The sequence below is a fragment of the Chrysemys picta genome, chromosome 16 (assembly GCF_011386835.1).
Source record: "Chrysemys picta bellii isolate R12L10 chromosome 16, ASM1138683v2, whole genome shotgun sequence".
Taxonomy (NCBI): Eukaryota; Metazoa; Chordata; order Testudines; family Emydidae; genus Chrysemys; species Chrysemys picta.
The window spans coordinates 4,633,996-4,656,015 of NC_088806.1; the positions used below are offsets into that span (position 1 = coordinate 4,633,996).

The window sequence follows — 22,020 nt, forward strand, 5'->3', positions numbered from 1 at the left end:
AAGGTCTCCCCTGGCGACTGCTCCTCTCTCGGGGCTGGTCTACACTGGGGGGGGGGATCGATCTAAGATACGCAATTTCACCTACGAGAATAGCGTAGCTGAAGTCGACATATCTTAGATCGCTTTACCTCGGGTCCTCACAGCGCGGGATCGACGGCCGCGGCTCCCCCGTCGACTCCGCTTCCGCCTCTCGCTCTGGTGGAGTTCCGGAGTCGACAGGGAGCGCGTTCGGAGATCGATTTATCGCGTCTAGACGAGACACGATAAATCGATCCTCGATAGATCGATTACTACCCGCCGATCCGGCAAGTAGTGAAGACGTACCCTTAGACCTTCACTGACAAAACAAATGGGTCCAGCTTTGTCGCTTATACACATGGTGTCAAGGCTGAATCCCTACTCTGGCACTTCGAGTGCAGAAGGTGGAGGCTGGCAAGGATTTAAAAAATCAATACTTGCCACTCCAGGCTTGTATTACACTCCCAAGGTTACAGCTTTTCTCTGACCTTGTCTTGGTAAACGCTGCCACCACCCAAATGCAAAAAAAACCCTTGACCCAGGAAGGAGCACTTGGGAATTCTTCCCTGTGGGGTATCCTCAAGCCCTTTCAAATCCCGTCCCCTAACCCCCCCCTCCCCCCCGGGGAAGAGCTGAGAAAGAAAACAAAGGAAATCTGCTGTTGCCACCAGCTAATTAAACAACATGCACAAACCTGTTAGGACACCAAAAATCCAATTCTGTTCTTAAGAAAGGTAAATTTTGTTAAAAACAAAAAGGAAGAAAGTACATCTGGAACTTAGGCTTTTTGCTAGATCTTAAAAGAAAACAATTAGAAAAATTAAGCATCAAGATAGCTCTCTTGAGGTTCAGCTTCAAGGTTACAAGCAAAACAACAGTATCTGGGGTTAGCACAGAGGAGATCCACAAGCCAAAATAAAGAAATAAACCTGATCGCGTCTAGTTAAACATTCCCTGTCCAATGATTTTTCTCGGTATGGAAGATGAATTTTCATACCTGGTTCCAGCCTTACACAGAATTGCTGCTCCGTGTCCCATCTCCAGAGAACAGACACAGACAAAGAGAAGTTTTTTCCCCATTTTAAAAAGTTTTAGCCCTCCCATTGGATCTTTTGGTCAGGTGCCCACTCCTTTTCCTTTAGCTGGGGAACTTTGTTAACCCTTTACAGGTAAAGCAAGCAGAGAACAGCCACCAAGAGGGACTTTATAGCTAAATGGCTGGCTGGGTGTTCATAAAAGGGAGCCCCCCCTTCATTTATTACACATGGTCACGCTACACCTGGCTACTTGTCCTACAGAAAACAGGCCCTGTGTGGAGTCCTCCACATGGAGTCCCTTTGCTGTTCTGCTTGTTCTCCTTGATCCAACCCTTCTCTGAACAAGTAGCTCACACAGTCAGGTCCTACACAAGCCAACATTCTGCTGGAAGCCATCAGAACCCTTCTTAGACTGTCAATTCTTGGGAGCTGGGCCTGTGTCTTCCTTTGTTTGCAGACAGAGCCCAGTATATTGTAGGTGCTGCCCGGATACATCATCATCCTCAACTCACCACGATTTCTGATCCTGACTATTCATTGCTCTGCAACATTGTTAATTTATCTACCAGGTGTTCCGTGTGGAGGGGTTTTGAATGAAGGTAGAATATTCTACCCGATGATGTTCTCTATCTAAATCCCTTTCACCCTGATATATATTTTTTCTCATTTTGGTGTAGGATTTCATTATGAAAAAATGTTTCTTAAGACTCTTGTTTGTTCTCAGCAAGAGCATCGACTGGCATAACATGCCTGACTTTTTTATTCACAACTTTGCATCAGACACTGCAGGAGCCATAGTGGTGAGTAAATAATATACACAGGGTCCGTGTTGTTGGTTGGAAAAGATGGATGAACTGTGGAGAATACTTAGCTGCTAAACCCACGCTAGGGTCCATGGAATCTGGAGAGTTGTAAAGAACTTTGTTGTATACACTGAAGCAATTATTTCAGGGTGTAAAATTGAGGTCAGTGCTGATTGACTGGAAATATTAGTGTGAATGGACAGAGAGAGGATGCTAGTTGGTGGGAAGTAGGAGATGAGTGGACAGAGATGGATGAGGACATGAGTGAGTGAATTTGTGGCTGGGTAGAAACGGATGAGATCCCTTTGGACAACACCACTGGCTGAGTAGCTTCATGATCTGGGAGCTCTTCAATCAGAAAGGAAGATCCTGGGTTTTGGCTGGGCTCCTTGTTACTTTTGGAATATCTGATGTTCTTTTAGCTGGGGATTTATTGGAGACTCCGGAGAAGCCTGTGGCTAATTTAGCCTTTTTTGAGGCCTCCAGAGTTAGCTGTGATGCCAGGGCTTTGTATAACCTCCTCAATGAATGTGTGAGGGAGTAGGACTGATGCTGGGAGCACTTGTGTCTCATTTACTATGTTTGCCCCTTTGTGACTTACAGGAGATGATTAAGAAAGAACCCCGGGACTCTCTCTCCAGCACCATACGGCTCCAGGCCATGGCCATCATTATCGAACTGAGGTAACGTGACTTCTCATTTAACTGCCCAGCCTTCACACCTGGCTTCTCACTCCATGCTCGGTGGGACCAGAGTTGCCAATAGCAGTCCCTCATTTCCTGCCTTTTTCTCTTTAGATGCTGAGGACTCTTTGGGGAGGAGCTGGGGGACTATTGCATGGCTGACTGATGATTTTCTACCCAGTAACATTGTAATCCTCTTTACTCTACATGTGATTCAAAGCCAAGAGTCTCTGCAGACATTTTGAGATGATTTTCTTTCTGGAGGTGTCAGCTGAGTCATTTCCTTCACTCACTTCTGTAGCGTTTCTGAGCCAGATTTACTATTCGGGTATTCTGTTAATCTTTGCCAGTGTCTTACTCTTCTACATTGTTACTGTTCACATGATCTTGTTCTCTTGTATAGTCCAGATGTCTCTTAGTCTCATGCTCCTTCAGCATAACCCTCAGGTCATGTCCTCACCATCTGATGCCTCCGTTACGCTTCAGCACCTCAAAGTCCAATCCAGGCTTCTTCCTTTTACCAGCAAAAAGCATGTGGTGAAGGTCATGGGCTCCCACCAGAGAAGGGTCCTGCTGAGAACATTCCTCAAGAGCGTGTTTTCCCTGCCTCTTCTACCGACATTGCAGGCGCAAGGAGTAATCAGGGGTACAAGCGCCCAGGACACAAAGGTAACTCAAGAATGGCTTCCTGTTACTTACTTTGGGCCCATATTGGTGATATGTGACTACACTGTCAGCGAAATTTCTCATGGAACACCATTGTGGAGTATCAGTTGGGGACTTTAGCCCCGGTGACGTGGCCCTGATCATTCGTCCCATGCATACAGCAAGTAGCTGCCACATTCCCAATTATGAAAATGATCCATCCATTTTCAATTTACTAGGGAACTACTGGGGATCCCAATCTGGGTGGTGAAGCTAAAATGAGGCATGTGGAATGAGGAAAATGTACTTAGTGCTTGCCCCAGAAATGGGGCTGGCTATTGTTTGATCACTGACCAGGTATTTCTGGTGTGTGGTACCTCCCACAGCTAGGTCCTCTTGCATGAAGGGGCTGAATAAAGTTGGGGTCCTGCGGCACTCGATACAGCCAAATTTTCAGCCTGAACTTTACTTTAGTCCCTACTTTTGACCTGCAATTATTTGCAGTTACACCTTTGCTCACATGGGCACCTGAAATACCTGATTTCACACCTAAATCCAGTACTTTGGCATCGAAGTGATCAACTTGACGGGTGAAAAGACCAGTAGGAGCAAAGCTGCGCCTGCAAATTGTGGGTGTAAATATGGTGGCAAATCTTTAAACATCTGACCCGTACTGTCAGAGTTACTAAGGCTTTCAGTGCCTGTGCTTTTTAATTCTGAAAAGCCATTTATGGCCCTAAAGTTGAGGGGAGAGAAATTACAGACACTGGACCAAATTCACTACCAAAGTCAATAGAATTTAGAACACTTAATTTGCCTCACATCCCGCATGCTAACATATGCTCTCTCTAACCAAATCATTGGAGTGAATAGTATCTAAGACTCAGAGGAGTAAAGGGCAAAGACACAGGGCCGGCGCAACCATTAGGTGGTCGCCTAGGGCGCTACAATTTGGAGGGTGGCGACCACCGCGGTATTTCGGTGGCGGGACCTTCCGCCACCTCTGTGGGGGCGGCATTTCGGGGCGGGACCTTCCGCCGCCTAGGGCAGCAGAAAAGCTGGCGGCACTCCTGCAAAGACAAGGTGATATATTTATTAAAGTGATATTTATTTCTAATGTTAAAAAATCTCATTTCAATGTAGGACTTTCTTTTGCTATAACATTTTCCTTACTCTCTGATAAGGGCTTTGCTGCATGTTATCTTCCCAAGGGAGGCATTGATGAATTCATTACATCAGGTTTGGGGGATGGTTTGGAAGATCAATTATAAGAAAAGGGTCATTTATACTGCAGATGTCTTTCTGTTATCAGTTTCCTTTGGTTTATAATGGAAATGAGGCAGGGATATAACGATGCATCTGGCTTTCTGGGTGATTGTCAAGAGCACAGCTTTGAATCACGGCAGGCCAATATCAGTTGAAACATGAGGCTAGTTTTCTCGAGATTCCTGAAGGATTCACTGCCCAGAACAAAGCTTAATACGGTTTCTCTTGCGCTCAGGGCACCCACATTATTGAATAAGTGAAGTAGCTAATTATTTAGCAACTATTTTGCACAAGAAGTATGGGCCAGACCCTTCGCTGGTATGAATCCGTGTAGCTTCACGCCCGCTGATGGAGCTATGTCAATATGCACTCATTGAGGATCTGGCCTTATTTTTATAGACCTTGTCTTAGGACAAGGTCTGAACTATAAATTCTATTGGTTTATGACTTGGAAGCCAGAAAGGACCATTAGATCATCTAACCCAGGGGTGGCCAACCTGAGCCTGAGAAGGAGCCAGAATTTACCAATGTACATTGCTGAAGATCCACAGTAATATGTCAGCAGCCCCCCATCAGCTCCCCCACCCCACTCCCAGCGCCTCCCGCCCTCTGGCTCTGGAGGGGAGGAGCGATGGCACGGCAGGCTCAGGGGATGAGGCGGGAAGGGGTGGAGTGGGGGCAGAGCCTGTGGCAGAGTCGGGTTGAGCAGTAAGCACCAGTAGCGTAGCTAGGGTGGAAGCGGGGCAGCGGCCGCTCCCCCACCGAGCACAAGTGGCGCCTTTTTCATTTTACTCACCCGGGAGCAGGGAAAAAAAAGGCGCCACCTGCTGCGGCGCTTTTACTGACGGGGCGGCGCTCCGGTCTTGGCGGTACTTCGGCGGCGGGACCTTCACTAGCTCTGGGTGTCTTCAGTGGCACTGAAGCTTCATCGCCGAAATGACGCCGAAAACCCGCAGAGCGAGTGAAGGTCCCACCGCCGAGGTGCCGCCGAAGACCCGCAGAGCAAGTGAAGGTCCCACCGCCGAGGTGCCGCCGAAGAGCCACAGAGCGAGTGAAGGTCCCGCTGCCGAGGTGCCGCCGAGGTGCCGAAGACCCGGAGCGCCGCCCTGTCAGTAAAAGCGCCGCAGCGGGTGGCACCTTTTTTTCCCCACTGCCCCGTTCCCTCCACCTGGCTACGCCCCTGATGAGCACCCCCGGGCACATTGGAACGTTGGCGCCTGTAGCTCCAGTCCCGGAGTCGGTGCCTATACAAGGAGCCGCATATTAACTTCTGAAGCGCCGCATATGGCTCCGGAGCCACAGGTTGGCCACCCCTGATCTAGCCTGATTTCTTGTATAATACAGGCCAAAGAATTTCACCCTGTGATTCTTGCCTCAAGCCCATAAGATAAATTATTTGTATAATCCACAGCTCTGTGGCGCTGAGCATAACGGTTCCCCCTCCTTTCAGGATCTCTTCATTGGAACATTGCAAACCCTCAACGAGATGCTCCAGAGTCTGATTTTAGAAAATCCAGTTCCGGCTGAGCTAGAGAGGATCTTGCAGGTAAACAGGATCTGGAGATGCCGGTTGGAGGATGGTAAGGTAGGGAAGAGGAACAGGAAAATCTTGTTAAAAGCTTGTGAGGGAAAGGAGAGTTAAGGAAAGAACAGAGTGCCCCATCTCCACAGGGTTCTCCTATTAGGGCATATGTGACAAGGTTCATGTAGCACGGGGGAGTCTTCTATTTCCATCTGTGAGGTCTGACAATCTCCTCCATTGTTACCCTCAGTTTCTTTCCTGTCTCCTGGTGGCCCTTACATCACAGTGTCCTTTCCAAATGAGGACGTTATTCCCTTTACTGCCCATCATTGCCACTCCTTATGCAATTGGAGGGGTCGCTGCCAGGACTCTAGTCCCCCGTGAGGGCTGGCACCTGGCCTCCACAGAACTCCCAGCTCCAGCTGTCCCACAGTGAGAACCAATGGCTGCAATGGGAACCAAGACTGCCGCTAACTACAGAGCATGAGGGCTGGCCCAAAGTCTGCAATCATGAAAGGACAGAAGTTTTCCTCCAGCTGCTCTTATTTTGCTGAATGAAATGCTGGATTGTGTGGTCCAGAGAAGACTTGGCCCTTCCCTTCCTTACATAGGACCCAATCCTGCATCCATTAAAGGCTCGAGCCAATGCTCATTGAAATCAAATGGGGACCTTTCCGTTGACTTCAATGGGCATTGGATCGGTCCTTAGATCAATGTCAAAACTTTCATTGACTTCAGCGGGTGTGTGACTGGGCCCTCAGAGAGAAATGCACTTTGCTTTCGTTCGAAGAGAAGAATTCCATGTGTATTTTGAGTCTGCACAAAGCAGACGCAGCCTGTATCTGTAAGAGTGAGATGATTCAGCCAGAATAAAGATTATCCTTTGGGGATCACTTGTATACACCCTTTCCCCCTGTTATTTTTAACCTCTCTTGTTTTTCCTGCAGCTCATGGACTCCTGGATGCAGTCCAGGAAAGATTGCCTGCGGGAGAGGGCTGTATGGAGCAGCATACTGCTCCTAAACTTCGTGGCCACAGAAGTCAAACTGAATGTGAGTAACTCTTGACTTCTAGTGATCTGATTGCAAACTAGACCTACAGGGCACTCTCCCACGCCTGAGAAACTTCCTGCTTAGAAGTATGTTGATGGGCCCCACAATGCAATGCTCCCTAATAGGCGGAGGAAAAACCGATCTCGTTGCTCGTCCATCATCCTGACTGAGATGGGTTGGCGTCTGATACACTTGGAAAATAAATCCAGTGCCCTGGAAGAATAGGCCACCTCTTTCCAATGCAGGAAAGGCAGCTAACAAGGGGCACAGGAAGAACGGGTTTTTCTATGGTCGGATCTAATGAATTTCAGAGAAAAGAGATTTCAAAATCCTAGAGACTGAAGACATTTCATCCCCAGCTGGTTCCCTGTTTGCCTCCATTCCTCATCCTAGTACCATGGGATACTTTCCTCTTGTGGAGCTGCAGGAAGAGGCCTCTCCTTTCCAGCCCACCTCAGCCGTTACAGATCATTATGATCCTGATCTTGCTCCCACTGACGTCTGTGGCAAAACTCCAGTGGACGTCTGTGGTGCGGGATCAAGCCCTATATTCTTCTTCTGGCTCCCAAGCCTCTTCTGAAGAGGGAGAGCTGAGGATCACGCCCCATTATAGAAAGGGACTGTGTGGATATAGACTCCTTGCCTAGGAGACACAGCCCGCTTTCCCTGCAGTGGTAATGGATTCCTCCTCTCCTCTTTTGTACAATTAGGAAGCGTCTCCATTCACCAGGCTCGGACACCTGGTTGCAGTGCTGGGGATCCGCTGTGGGGATCCCGTCAAGGCGATCGGCTCAAAGGCAGCAGAGGCTGTTCATTACCTCGTCTCTATTGCGTGGCGCCAAAAGAGTAAGAGAAGCACTGATGAGCATCTGAATCCCCCTCCTGGGAGCTAAATGCTAGAGACTTTCCTCAGGCAAAGCTCCCGTTCAGGATAGTGCCTGAGTAAGAAGCATCTGGCTCGGTATTTATTCCTTACGTTCCTTTGAACAGAGTGCTGGTTTTTTTGTGGATCTAGAAACAAGCGTCTGATAGTCATCCCGTAATTCTAGCCCTGAGTTTCAAAGAAAGGAAAGGGGAGGGGGGGAATACAGAGAAAGGCAACACACGTTATCGCAAACTGAGACTGGTAGAGCTCATTCCGTCAGTGGGAATGGGAAGGGTCAGTAGGACACGATGATAGGGGATTAAACGCCATCAGACCAATTAGATCAGTTCGAGATGCCTGTACCCCGAACGCCCCAGAACTTTGATGGCTGTTGGAAATCTGGATCCAAATCTGGGGCTCGATTCATGACTGTGTTAATCCACTTCTATGCCACTGAAGTGTTTTGGCTAGATTCCAGTCACCACTTGATAGAGCCACTTTACTCTGGGGGTCAAGGCCCTGATCCAGCACAACATTTACGCACATCTGTAACTTTCATCAGGCGAGTAGTCCCACGGAAGTCCCTGGGATTATTCATCTGCTTAGAATAATGTACGTGCTTAAATGCTTTCCTGGATCAGGGCCAAACAAAGGGGGATGAGAGCAGAAGCCAGGAAGCAGAATGGAAAGTTAAGAGTGTTATTAACATGTATTTCAGTTGCACAGTTGGACAGAAAGAATGTGGAATGGACTGACCAGAGGAACGAGGAATTTCTGGCTGCTTGGAGCCCCACTGTGGTTTGCAACAGCCCCTCCAAGATTGCAGAGGTAATCACATCCTGGCACTAATGACCATTCTACATTGGTGTCAGTACAATACAGTATCGTACAGCTCCAAACTACTTCCTGTCCCTGGATCGCCCATCTCTATTGTGTATGGCTTACCCAAGAATTACAGCTCCTGCCCTTACTCATGGCTAGAAATGACATGCTCAGAAAGAAACAAGATGGGTGAGGTCCAATTTTTTTATTGGATCAACTTCTGTGGGTGAAAGAGACAAACTTTTGAGCCATACAGAGCTCTTCTTCAGACAGAGACAGAAGAGCTCTGTGTAGCTCAAAAGCTGGTCTCTCTCACTACCAGAAGTTGGGTCAATAAAAGATATAACCTCACCCACCTTGTGTCTCTAATATCCTGAGACCAACACGGCTACAACAGTGAAAACAACAAATGCTCATAAAGAGTGATCTACTCTCTAGCAAGTGGTTCTCAATCTTTCCAGACTATTGTACCTCTTTCAGGAGACACTGATTTCAGTCCCAGGTGGCGGGGTTCGGGCTTCAGCTTGAGCCCCGGGCGGTGGTAAGGTGGCCGGGTGCCCCGTTTTCGACCAGAAAATCTGGTTGAAAAGGGGATCTGACAGTGTCCGGTCAGATCTACTGACTGGACACCCAAAGTCCAGTTACTGCGGGTGAGGGAGGTGGGGAGGTGCCAGGTCATCACCCGCACCAGCCCCTACTCAACCGGGGCCGCCACCTACCCACATCAGGCGGCTGCAGCTCCCAGTAGGCAAATTGCTCCTGACCTGGGCGGGGAAGAGGGGAAGAGCAGTGAGCAACAGTGGAAGGGGAGAAGAGGACCAAATGGGGGGCAGGGCCTCGGGGGGAAGGGGCAGGGCAGAAGAGGTCCAGCACTCCTGCATGAGTGTCCAGTTTTAAAATATTACAAAGTTGGCAAACCTAGGCAGTGTGCTTGGCTTGGGCTTCCTCTCCCCCAGAGCTCGCTGCCGCCAGCAGGGAGAGGGCTGGGGGGAGTCCTCCTCTCTGGCCCCCTGCCCCAGCCCAGGGTCAGCTTGCCTGCTGCACCCCAAACTCCTCATCCTTGGACCAGCCGCACGCCCCCTCCCACACCCAAACCCTCTATCCCAGCCCAGAGCCTGCACCCAGCACCCAAACTCCATCTCAGAGCCTGCACCCCTCCTGCACCCAAACTTCCTCCCAGAGCCTGCACCCCAAACCCCCTCCCGCACCCAGACTCCCTCGCAGAGCCCGCAGCCCCTCCTGCACCCCAGCCCCCTGCCTCAACCCAGAGCCTGCATCCAGCACCCAAACTCCCTCCCAGAGCCTGCACCCCAAACCCCCTCCCGCACCCAGACTCCCTCGCAGAGCCCGCAGCCCCTCCTATACCCCAGTCCCCTGCCTCAACCCAGAGCCTTCACCCAGCACCCAAACTCCATCTCAGAGCCTGCACCCCTCCCGCACCCAAACTTCCTCCCAGAGTCTGCACCCCAAACCCCCTCCCGCACCCAGACTCCCTCCCAGAGCCTGCACTCAAACTTCCTCCCAGAGTCTGCACCCCAAACCCCCTCCCACACCCAGACTCCCTCCCAGAGCCTGCACTCAAACTTCCTCCCAGAGCCTGCACCCCAAATCCCCTCCCGCACCCAGACTCCCTCCCAGAGCCTTAGGTAGGTGTAGGGGGAGGCGGGATTTGGACCCATTCTGGGCAATGCCAAAAATTATACAAACCTGCCGCCCCTGTGTGTACCCCCAGGGGTATGCGTATCCCTGATTGAGAACCACTGCTCTAGCAGATGGGTTCCCAACCTGGGGGGCACAGCCACCCTGCCCTTTCCTTATTGCCAAATGGGACAGGGTCTTGGCTAGTTTGGAAGGGGACTCTGGGAGGGTCCTAGTACAGGAAAGGGAGTGTCCATATGGGGAAGGTTGAACGCCTACTGCTCTAGTACTTTGGGTTGTTAGAAGCTGTCACAACGAGGTCTATACTATATAGGCTTGATCCAAAACCTATTGAAGCCAATGGAAGTCTTTCCATTGATTTCAATGGTCTTTGGGTCAGGCTGCAAGCCAGGAAGTATGGTGATGGTGTCGTAATCAGGACTTGGGTGCTGTTTTTCTGCTGGGATGTGTTGTAGGAGGGTATCACATACAGTCACAGTCAAAGACCGAGTACTGTAACAGTCATTACTAATATTACTACATGGATCCCGCAACTGCTGATCTTTTAATGGTGACCCTTGCACCTCGGATGCCTGAGAAGTAGGTGTCTGACACCACTAAATGCACATCCTGACGTGCACGGCAGCACTCCTAGGTTGGCCACTGTAATGGTTTAACTAGTCCTCTTGCCTCACTGTGAGTGATATGGTTTCGCAGCAGAAGCCTCATCAGCCACTGGGGCCCTGTAATAGAAAGGAGTAAAACAGAGCCCCTGAGAAGCTGGAGAGGACCTGCAACCCCCAGACAGGGCTTTCTCTGGGCTCCAGTAGTTATCAGCCCCCCGTGGAATCAGGCCGAGGCCTTTTGTAAATTACACTTTTCCCTGTATGCTTCAGCTCTTTGGAGTCTATTTCAACCCAAGAGAGAGGACAGATTTCATTCTGACTGTTATGGATGGCCTGACGAATCACTGCAACAATAACTGCCAGCCAACTGCAGAGGGATTGCTGTCTGCCATGGTGAACAGCGGTGGGACTAAGGTGGAGAAGGTATGGGGCGCTGCTGCTGAGATGGACGGAAACTAGAATTCCCAGTGCTGGGAACAGTCATACGTTCAGAGAGTTTAAGGCCAGAAGGAACCATCAGATCTTCTAGTCGGATTCCTGTATATTGGAAAACATAATCCCAACTATACATACAAACGGAGGGGGTCTAAATCAGCTGTTACAACTCAAGGGTGGAGTCATCATGGACAATTCTCTGAAAACATCCACTCAGTGTGCAATGGCAGTCAAAAAGGCTACCAGAATGTTAGGAAGCATTAGGAAAGGGATAGATAATAAGACAGAAAATATCATATTGCCTGTGTATAAATCCATGGGATGCCCACACCTATAAATTCATGAATGGTGTGGAGAAAGTAAATAGGGAAGTTTTATTTATCCTTTCACACACACACACACACACACACACACACACACACACACACAAACCTGGGTTAATACAAACCTAAGGAAATATTTCTTCACACAACACAACTCGTAACTCATTGCCAGGGGATGTCGTGAAGGCCAAAAGTATAACCAGGTTCAAAAAAGAATTAGAGAAGTTCCTGGAGGACAGGTCCATCAATGGCTATTAGCCAAGGTGGTCAGGGGTGCAACAACATGCACAGGGTGTCCCTACGCCTTATGATTGAAACTGGGACTGGGTGACAGGGGATGGATCACTTGATAAATTGCCCTGTTCTGTTCATTTCCTCTGAAGCATCTGGCACCAGCAGAAGACAGGATACTGGGCTAGATGGACAATTGGTCTGACCCAGTATGGCCATTCTTATGTTACCCCTGTATTGTGCCTAGATAGGACTCATCTCCTTTGAGCCATTGATATGTGGTCTTTGCGACAATGCACCTTGTAAGGCTCTGAAATGAGCCCTGCCAATAGTATAGGAAATTGTGACTTTTAGGCAAAACCTAGAGGCTAACTGATTCTCCAGGGATGCTGAGGTTTCCTCTTGCCCCAGCTGCAGGATGGGATGAGAGTCTTGTCCCGTCTCATCTGGTTCCCTCTCTCTCAGGCAGCAGACCTTGTGGCTGGGGTTTGCAGCCGGTTGGATTCAGTCCAGCAGCCCAGCTCCAGGACCCTGATGAAGAAGTTAGTGGCCCTGCTGGCTGGCGAGGCGGAGCATCTGGACACCGTGATCTCATGCCTTCTGGACTACTCCTTCCCTACAGACAGGTACGAAATGCCTCCACTCTTCAGGCCTCGCGTGATCCTTTGAGGCCCTATATGAGAACCTCACCACTGAGCACACTGTTTGGTCTTACTAAGGCAAAGTATAAAGCACTGACTGTTGAGGACTGAATCTCCCCCCTCTACATGGGGCAAATTACCTGCCCTCTCCTCCTGATGGCTCTTCTCTTTTCAGCCACAAACCACAGCGAGCGAAATCCGCCTGTCAGAGATTCCTCTCCCCTATTCCCTGAATGTGTCTCCCCATGTGCAAGGCAGGAGCTCTCATTCCCAGTCCCCCTCTCCCGGCCCCTTGGACTTGTTAGAGATCTGCCTGTGGGAGGGGTTCTCAAAAGCACAGTCCCCCGCACCTACGGTCAGTGCTCATGGGTCCTGGAGCAGGGGGTGGATTTAAGTCTGTGTTCTTGAGTTCACTATCCCTTTGCTACTCCGGCTGGCAAGCGCAGAGCTCATTCCGCCGTTCTCCTTCATCTGAACGTACAGATAGTCATCCTAGGTGGAACGTTTGCTGTCTGAAGCACATTTGTGTTTGGGCAGGTAAAGTTGAGCAACAGTGATTACACAAAGCGTGATTTTATGATGGATGATCCCAAGCGGTGAGTTCCAAAAACAATCCACATCAGCAGGGCCGGCTCCAGGCACCAGCAAAACAAGCAGGTGCTTGGGGCGGCACATTTCTAGGGGCGGCATTCTGGAACTGGCCATCATAGGTGCTGACTCCGGGGCATGGGGAAAAAGTGCCCCCACCACCCCAGCTCGCCGCCCCAGCTCGCCTCCGCTCCGCCTCCACCTGCTTCCCTGAGCGCGCCGCCGCCGCTCCGCTTCTCCCCCCCCCCCAAGGCTTGCTGCGCGCGAAACAGCTGTTTCGTGCAGCAAGTCTGGGAGGGAGGAGAAGCCGAGCAGCAGGGCGCTCGGGGAAGGTGGCGGTGGTGGAGTGGAGGTGAGCTGGAGAGGGGAGGAGTTCCTCTACCCCCCGTTACTTCCTGTGCCCACCCCACCCTAGCTCACCTCCGCTCCGCCTGCTCCCCTGAACGCACTGCCGCTCTGCTTCTCCCCCCTCCCTCCCAGGCTTGCCACGCGCGAAACAGCTGTTTTGCGCAGCAAGGCTGGGAGGGAGGGAGGAGAAGCTGAGCGGGGGGCGCTCAGGGGAGGTGGAGGTGAGCTGGAGCGGGGAGTGGTTCCTCTACCCCCCGTTACTTCCTGCGCCCCCCGACCCTAGCTCACCTCCGCCTCGCCTGCTCCCCTGAACGCGCCGCTGCTCCGCTTCTCCCCCCTCCTTCAACTGAGAGGAAGGGGGGAGAAGCAGAGCGGCAGCGCACCCGGGGGAGCAGGCGGAGCGGAGATGAGCTGGGGCAGGAGGTCACGGGGGCCCCCAGGAAGCAATGAGGGGGGGGAAATGTGGCACGCCCGGGGGAGGAGGCAGGGCTGGGGATTTGGAGAAGGGGTTTGGAAGGGGTGGAGTTGGGACGGGGCCGGGGGAGGGGGGCATGAAAAAAAAAGTGGGGGCAGCCAAAATTTTTTTTGCTTGGGGCGGCAAAAATCCTAGAGCCAGCCCTGCATATCAGAGGACTCCACTGAAACCCTCCCTCACACAGTTGTTGGCTGAGCGCTGCGGAGATCTGAGCCACGCTGCTGCATGCCCGCTCCCTTTTTTTTAAAGGGAATTTAATGCTGGTGAAAGGTGCCCCATTGACACCTTTGGACAATGAAGATCTCAGCTGCAGCCCAGGAAGTGACGATGAAGCTTCCTCCACACTGCCCCTAACAACACTCTGAGCTCATAGCTGGAGGGGCTGCCGACTAGGCAAGAAAGGCTCCTTCAGCCTCCATGTCCCGTTCAATCCCTGAACCTACCAACAAGGGCCAAGTATGGTGGTTGACTCTGTAATGTGGACAGCGTGCACTGGGCACTGGTCCGAGACCCTTAGTTCATTTCATATAGGACATCTGCTGCCAGAGAAGCTGTATTAGCCATTAGCCATCAGCCTCTCGGTATTAGCCATCAGCCAGTAACAGGTCGTGACCAATTGAGGCCAGATTCACACTGGCAGCCTTGAGCTGAAATGCTCCATATCCTGTGCCAGTGATTCTCAATCTGAGGTCCATGGAGTCCTTGTTCATGCTCCACATTGAATTGCACAAGCTCTGGGGACTGGACTGCTGGGCAGGGCGTTGGCTCCACAGGAGGATTTCTCTTACAAAGAGGTTACATTGGTGAAGAGGTTTAATAGCTTTTCTCCTAAGCCATCCAGTCCTTCATGTTGCCGTATTTCTGAATTTCTAGCAATTCGGCCGAGCTGTGGCAGTTCCTATCTGCTGACCCGGCCCTCGGAGGACAGGTGATGGAGAACCTGGTTGTGAAGTTGCAGAGTCACCACAGCTCTGAGCACCAAGCCTCTCACACGTCTGCTGCCGTAAGTCCCTGTTCGAACATCCATAGCCCCATACAGTTAAATCTATCCTATGTCTCGGTCACAGGGCACACTCACCGCCAACGCGCCTCCTCATGCCAGGACATGATGTTGCAGGGCTTATTCCACACTGGTGTCCCCTTGTCCAGCCTCCTGGTTCTGCAACACTCCGCAGGTTCCATGGTCTGGCCCTCTGGCCACGTCACCTCTTCCAGGGTTAACAGAAAAGTCCAATATGGGAAAACCCAACATGTAGTGGCCTCTGTGCCAGGCCCTCAGCCCCCATCTGAGCCTCATCATTCTTGGTCTCTTAGTCCTGAGGTCGGTACTTTGCCTCTTGCTGGGGAACCCAGACCTGACCTCTGCTCTGGGTTCCAGCCCACGGACCCCATGAGAGGCTGCTGAGGACTGTTCCTTCAATCCCTCACCACTTCCCTGAGCTGCTCCTCCCTTTACCCTGCTTGTTAGCAACTCCCATGGGTCTGCAGCTTCTGCTTTTCCCGCCCTGGATTTGTGGCTCCTTGTGACTTCTTCCCACCCAACTTCTGAGGAGCTTCCTCAAAGCTGTTCCCAGCCTCCCTGGCAGCAGCTGGGCTGTGTTTCAAACAGTCCTTCTGGTTTCCCTCCATAAGGCAGGATTCTCCACCCCCTAGCCTTCCTCCTGGAGGTGACATTTACTTCAGGCAGTCCCTCCACCTCTCCTGCAGGCAGGACTCCCCCAATCTCCTCGTTTATGCTGGGTTGTAAGTTAGCCAACTGTGGGGCCTTAGCCAGATTCTCCTGGTGGCCCTTTTTCCCCAGTCAGTCCTCAGGCTCAGAGGGTTCAGGCATAGGTGCTGGAATTAGGGGAATGGGGGTGCTGTAGCACCCCCTGGCTTGAAGCAGTTTCTATCATATACGGGGTTTACAGTTTGGCTCAATGGCTCTCAGCACCCCCACTACACAACGTGTTCCAGCACCCCTGGGTTCAGCCTTCTCCTGCTGGTGTTTTCTCTGCTAGGAGGGAGGAGGCAGCATGTATGCTGATCCCCTTCCTAAAGCTCATCCCAATTCACTGGGAGAGAGGGGAGTCCTGGCCCTCCCATTTTGCAAGGCTCCTGGTCCCAGGTCCTTACAGAAACATAACAGGAGTTCCTCCTGAACACGACTTATTCCTTGGACCACTTCTTCCCTACCAGTATTTCCCAGCTCCTTATCTATATCAGACATCTCAAAATCTGACAGGGCCACGCCACGTGACAAGGGTGGGCTGACCCCTAGCACCGCTACCTTTACAGGGACAGACTATCCCCTCCGTTTTGGGGCTACTCCATAATGTCCTGACAAACCCTTGGGGGAGGGTTCCATTCATTGCATCCATGCTGGAGCTCTGAGAAACCCCTGTGACGCTGTCTGCCCTGGTGCAGCTCAGGATAGGGTTGCAGGCTAATTCACTCAGATGCTAATAGAAATCAAAGGAGTGTCAAAAGCTATTGTAGTGTAATCAGGCAGTTCACCTGTGTGTTTGTTTAGTTCAAAGGAAAAGTTAAAGGAAACACTTATCTTTATAACCTGTTGTTTGCTATTGTATTGTGTATATCCCTGTAATTAGTTACCCCTAGATCAAAAGTGTGCGTTGGTGTTAAAAGATGAGAATGAACTTGATGTGTAAAGTTTATGAAAACTAATGAAGGATTTTTGTTTGCTATTCCATTATATTGGCATCGTGTATATCCCTGTAATTAAATTACCATCAAACACCATTGGAGACTTGGAATTGTAAATGAAGAAGACTGCTAACTTCAAAGCAAGGGCTACTGTGTTTGACAATGGGAATTCACAGACTAAGTCTGAATTTCCTACTCATCAAAACCCACTTGGGTAAAGACACTGTTCAGATTGGTTTCTGGAAAAGCTATAAAATAGATGTCAAGGAATGATCCTGTATCTCTGACTGTTTGGACTCTTACAGGGAAGATGCCAAATGCAAAATGGAGATCCCCAGAAAGATCTGGGTTCCTGAAAAGACTTTTAGGAAACCAAGAGATTACTACATCTCCGCTATCATTTGGGATTTACAAATTTTGACTCACCTGTTAATGTATTTTACCTGCTTTAACCTCTCAATAACTCTCATTTATTTTTCCTAGCTAATAAATCTTTAGTTAGTTTACTAGAGAATTGGCTGCCAGTGTTGTTTTTGGTGTGAGATCCAGAGTACCAATTGACCTAGGGTAAGTGTTTGACCCTTTGGGGTTGGAAGTAACCTGATGTGGTGTGATTTTTGGTTTTAATAACTTTTAATCACAAAGTTCAGTTTGTCTGGGTGGCAAGGAATGTCTAAGGGGACTGTCTGTGGTAAGACTGTCCTTGGTAAAACTGGTACTGTAATCCAGGAATGCACAATTGTTACTGGCTTTGTGAAATCCAATTATAGAATATACTACTAGTTTGGGGTGCCTGCCCTGTTTTATGGCAGTCTGATCTAAGATTGGCACTCACAGTTGTGAACCACTCCAGAAAGCGTGACAATTGGCGTAGTCAGCACAGGAGTCACATGCCACAGGTCAATTGGGCTTAAAGATCATAACCCAACACTATTTAAAGTTTAAATTTGATATGGAGAGTTTTAAGGGTTAAAGATGAGTTACAATGGGTGAATCACAATCCTATGAGAGTCTTGACTCAAAAGAACTTGAAAAAGTATGTAAAGAAAGGGGGCTATCTGTTAAGAAGAAAGCCGCAGAACACGAACTGAGAGATTTGCTCATGGACTTTGACCAAAAAGCAGGGTCTCAGCCCCCCTATACCCCAGATGCAGAAGAAAAGGCCCCTCTGAGGCACTTGGAAGCCAAGAAACAATGCAAGCATGAAAGAATGACGGTGGAAGTCCAAATGAGGGAGAAGAAAGATGCCGAGGAAGCTGATGAAAGAGCCACTCTTCTCTTCATTAATTTATTCTCTCCCATTCTTAGTCCCATGAGGCATTACCCCCACCCCAAGCATGCTGTCTCTGCAGCCCCTGCAGGTCAGGAAGCTCTGCGAGATCTGAAATCAAAGCTAGGTCCCCTGTGTGGCAATGCAGCCTAGTGTCACCAGACTCCACAAGGCAAAGCCTTCAACCTGCCAGTGCCCGGCTTCCCCCGCCCTGCTGCTCAGGGCAGTTTAACTCGGTTCGTTTCTCCATGAATCAGGGGAGTTTCATAGCACATAAGCAGGAAGTCCTGAGAACTGACGCAGGAGGGAGTAGGATTTCCAAGTAAGCTTGTGTCTGTCTTGTTCCCTCTTCAGGCCACATGCGCCCTCTATGAGATGATCTCGGTGAGCAAGTCCAGAGATGCCACAACCCGCCTCTATCCTCAGCTGCTAATGGCTCTTCTTGTCGAAATCCATTTCAGCCTGGGACAGAGCATACCAGGGGATAAAGTCTCTGGAAGGGAAAGCAGCCGGCAGAGCCTCCACACCAGGTACTGCGCCTCCTGGAAAGTCAACGGTCTAATTACATGGACAGTCATAGAGAAGTCATAGTTCTCTTCTCCAGCTCTCATGTGGCCCCTGCAGGTTTTCCATAACTCTCTAATTCTGAGGGAGTTAGCAGGCATGGCTTAGGTTGCAAGGGTGTCTCTCAGTGGTAAATGACATACCGACCAATGCACTGCAGAGGAAGTAGAAAGACTATCCCAGCAGCTATGGGGAGAAATTAGTGGGAGCCAATTTGTCAGTGTGTCAAAGGAATGTGGGTCCGACACTGAAGGGCTGAAGTTCTCCTGTTCTGTGACATTGACATGCCCTAGTGCTGATGTGCAATTGTCTGTAGGATTTGCTCAGAACTCTTTCTCTTTCTTCATATTATTAAATTGTATTACTATAGTGCCTAGGAACCCCAGTCACGAACCTATGCCTTCCTAAGCTCTATTTAAACCATTGGTGTGTCTTTCCACACACAAGTGAATCCGTCACTCCCTGACAGACCTACCGTGAGGGGGCTCCTGGCACTCAGTCACGCTGGTGTGTTGTTTGAATCTAGCTCTGCAGTGGAGGCTATAAAGATGCTGCTTCTCTGTGTTGGCTGCCATTCCGAGCTGACTGTTATGGAGAAGGAGCAAGGCTGGATCCTCCTACAAAGCCCCCAAGATCACCTCCGTGGGGTGAGCCTGCTGGCCAGGTAATACACAAGCGTTTTCCATGCAATCAGTCCTGCTAGTGGGGGCAATTCCAGAATGAAACAGTCCTCACTTCTGGGCTGCCATGTGGCCCCAAGCTGACCCCTCACCCCCTTGTTGCAGAATGTGCTTCTTCCCTTACTAACAAAGGTATTTCTGCTTTGTGTCACAGAGCCACGGTGCACTATGCTTGCCCTGAGACCACAAGGATGCTGCTGGACCTAGTGATCCCGCTCCTCGACAGAGGTGATAAGAAACACAGGCTGACCATGATGGCCTTCTTTGTAGAAGTAAGTTTCATTAGCTGATGAGAGCAATTGGGTCTTGTGTCCTAGATTAGTGAGCAACTCCTCAAATCAAGCCTTTGAGACTCATTATTGTGCTACATAAACGATGAGCTTTATTGGTCATGTCCACATTGCCAGGTGTCCATGCAGCACTGACTAGGTTCCCCCAGTCCTGTCCCAGCATGCTCAGTGTAAAATCTGAGATGGATCCTTTAGGGGATCATTGGTTGCTCCAAAGTTGTAATCAGGAGCCTGATGGGAATATCCAAGAAACTAAGGTTCTGTAGAACAGCATCAGCCTGGACTCTCTCGAAGGGCAGCTGGGTCTCCTGTCGGCATCAGCCTTTCTGCAGGTCCATGAAAGGTTCCTCCCTGCAAAGTCACTAAGGAAAAGCAAAGAGGGGCCTTGAGAGTGGGTATGGAGGAGAGAGGGTCATGGTAAAAGCTCCCCCAGATGCAGGATCATTAGCTCTGAATGTGGTGAGCAATCTTTAACCTTCTCTATTGGATGGGTTAGTTAGAGGCACATCACCAGGAATGAGGTGGCTCTATAGTCCATCGCTAGGTTGTCCTCCCCATTTCCACGGTTTCTGTCTGGCTAGTTCCTATTGACAGTTTTCAGGGATTGTCTCCTCATCTAACTCATTAAGGGATGGGGTTTAATTCTCTCCTCACCAGGAGTCCAATCCTGGGCCCATTGAGATCAATGGCAAAACTTCCACTGACTTCAGTGGGGTCAGGATTTCAACTCAGGGGTTTGATTTCTCAGTCCCAGCTTTCGCGTTATCTCAGAGCAGCTTGTTCTGCTTCACAGGGTCACCACGAGGGGTTCGGCTGCTCTTGGCAAACCCCCAGATGCACAAGAGTCCGCCATACAAATGGTCACTGAACATTTTGTTGCCCTACATGTTCTCCTGGAGGGTAGAGCAGCTCTGCTAACGCCTATGGCTGAGTCTAGTGCTAACGGCCAGTCAAAGCCCCAGGAAGTCAGTGGGAGGACTGGGTGTCACACACAAAGTGGGGCTGATGTATAGCAATGGACGGTACAACATGTAGGTTACGATGCCTCTCCACAGAACCGACACACAAAGTTTTCCGTTAAGCACCCTGCTGCTGATTCACTCTGTGTTGTTTTCAGCTTCTGCGTTACAAAGAGGCCAAGAAGCTCCCACATCCAGACACTTTGGACCATCTCGAGGAGTGGACAAAACACTCCAGCCCAGTTTTCCGTTCACTTGGTCTAAGAGGACTCGGCATCCTGGCAACCCAACCAGGGAAGGTGAGAGCCCAAGCTTGGTTAACTGGGAATGTTTTTAGGAGCGTATCAAAAGGAGCAACTAGAATGGAAACTGTGTACCAGCCTTAACTATGGAGATTGCTGCCAGCATCTGCTATAATAATAATGAGTAGCACGTAGAAAAGAGAGAAAAGCCCCGAAGCAAACCACAGCTTTGCCCACCCTACACCAGAACGACCCGGGACAGGGTTAGGATTCACTGATTGCCTCGTCAGGCATCCCCATCGATTCTAAAGCACCACGCCTCCGACTGTGGAGACGGAGCTTCTCTCTGACTTGGTGCCACGGGGTAGAATAAACACAGCCCTGGCACTGTGGCTTGTACTCACTGGAGGGCTGGGAGATCTGATGAGGCCCCCCCCCCCCGTGTGTGTGTGTGTAGGTAGAACAAGTCAAGGCCCTGCTGCCTGCCATCCTTTGGGGCTCGGATGAGATGGATGATGGGAGTATTCTGGAGGCCATCTCAGCTGTTCAGAACCTTCTGCAGAGCCTGGATGGGAGTGAGCGCACCAGCGTGGCCAGGAAGCTAATCCCCTTACTCGATGCTGTAAGTCAGGGGCTCTTGACCTGCCCATCCCCAGCCAGGCAGTGTTGTGACTCTGGAGTCGTAGTGGTGGCATATCTGACCTGATCAGTTCCGAGCCATTGCCTGGGCCTCAGACATTGGTGACACCTTGGTCTCTCGTGTTCTCTGTGTGTGGCATGCAACGTTTGGTCTCCTGAGGACTGATATGCTTTAATCTAACTCAAGTTAACATGCTCAATGTAGTGGTCATGGGGTGAAATGTAATGTCCTGTGCTTTGGAGTCTAGATGAATGAATGGCCCTTAAATGCTATGAAACTATGAAAGTGTTGAACCCATTAAAGAAACCCTCCAAAGAGCCCTTCACTGTGGATGGAGTCAGCACATACAGAAGGCCTCCAGGGAAATTTAGGAACCACTGTCCTAACCTGTGTTGTCTGCCCCTCCACCCAAACCTTTCTGCAAATGGGTGCCCTCTTGGTGGGCAGACCGTGGAGTTATTAGTCAGACTGGCCCCTATCTGTGGTTTGCATTGTGCCGAGCTCACCCTGTAAGGAGAGTGTGAAGCTCCCTCGGTGAGATCCCCTCATGGTTGTGTGTCCATCACAGGTGAGACCCCAGGTGCGCTCTGCTGCCATCATGCTCTTTACAAAGTTGCTTAACAAAGTGAAGAGGAGGCAGAAGCCCCTGCTGCAGGAGGAAGTGACCCGCAGCCTGGTCCCACTGCTCCTTCACTTACAGGACGAGGACCC

General features: G+C 50.3%; 2 protein-coding genes and 1 long non-coding RNA gene across 3 annotated transcripts in view; 2 read left to right on the forward strand and 1 right to left on the reverse strand.

Annotated features, from left to right (window-relative positions):
- Nucleotides 1-22,020, reverse strand: part of LOC135975968 (glucose 1,6-bisphosphate synthase-like) — a 316,498-nt gene that overhangs the window by 189,113 nt on the left and 105,365 nt on the right. The gene's annotated exons all lie outside the window — the stretch shown is intronic.
- Nucleotides 7,602-11,475, forward strand: LOC135975997 (uncharacterized). Its single transcript, XR_010593230.1, has 3 exons — nt 7,602-7,872; nt 8,610-8,719; nt 11,248-11,475. It is a non-coding gene; the product is annotated as an uncharacterized LOC135975997 (long non-coding RNA).
- On the forward strand, nt 14,852-19,628 carry LOC135975973 (maestro heat-like repeat-containing protein family member 7). The gene is made up of 4 exons (XM_065570162.1): nt 14,852-15,021; nt 18,289-18,464; nt 19,025-19,162; nt 19,333-19,628. The coding sequence occupies exons 1-4, from the start codon at nt 14,950-14,952 to the stop codon at nt 19,466-19,468; spliced, it is 522 nt and encodes a 173-aa protein (XP_065426234.1). The 5' UTR covers nt 14,852-14,949; the 3' UTR covers nt 19,469-19,628.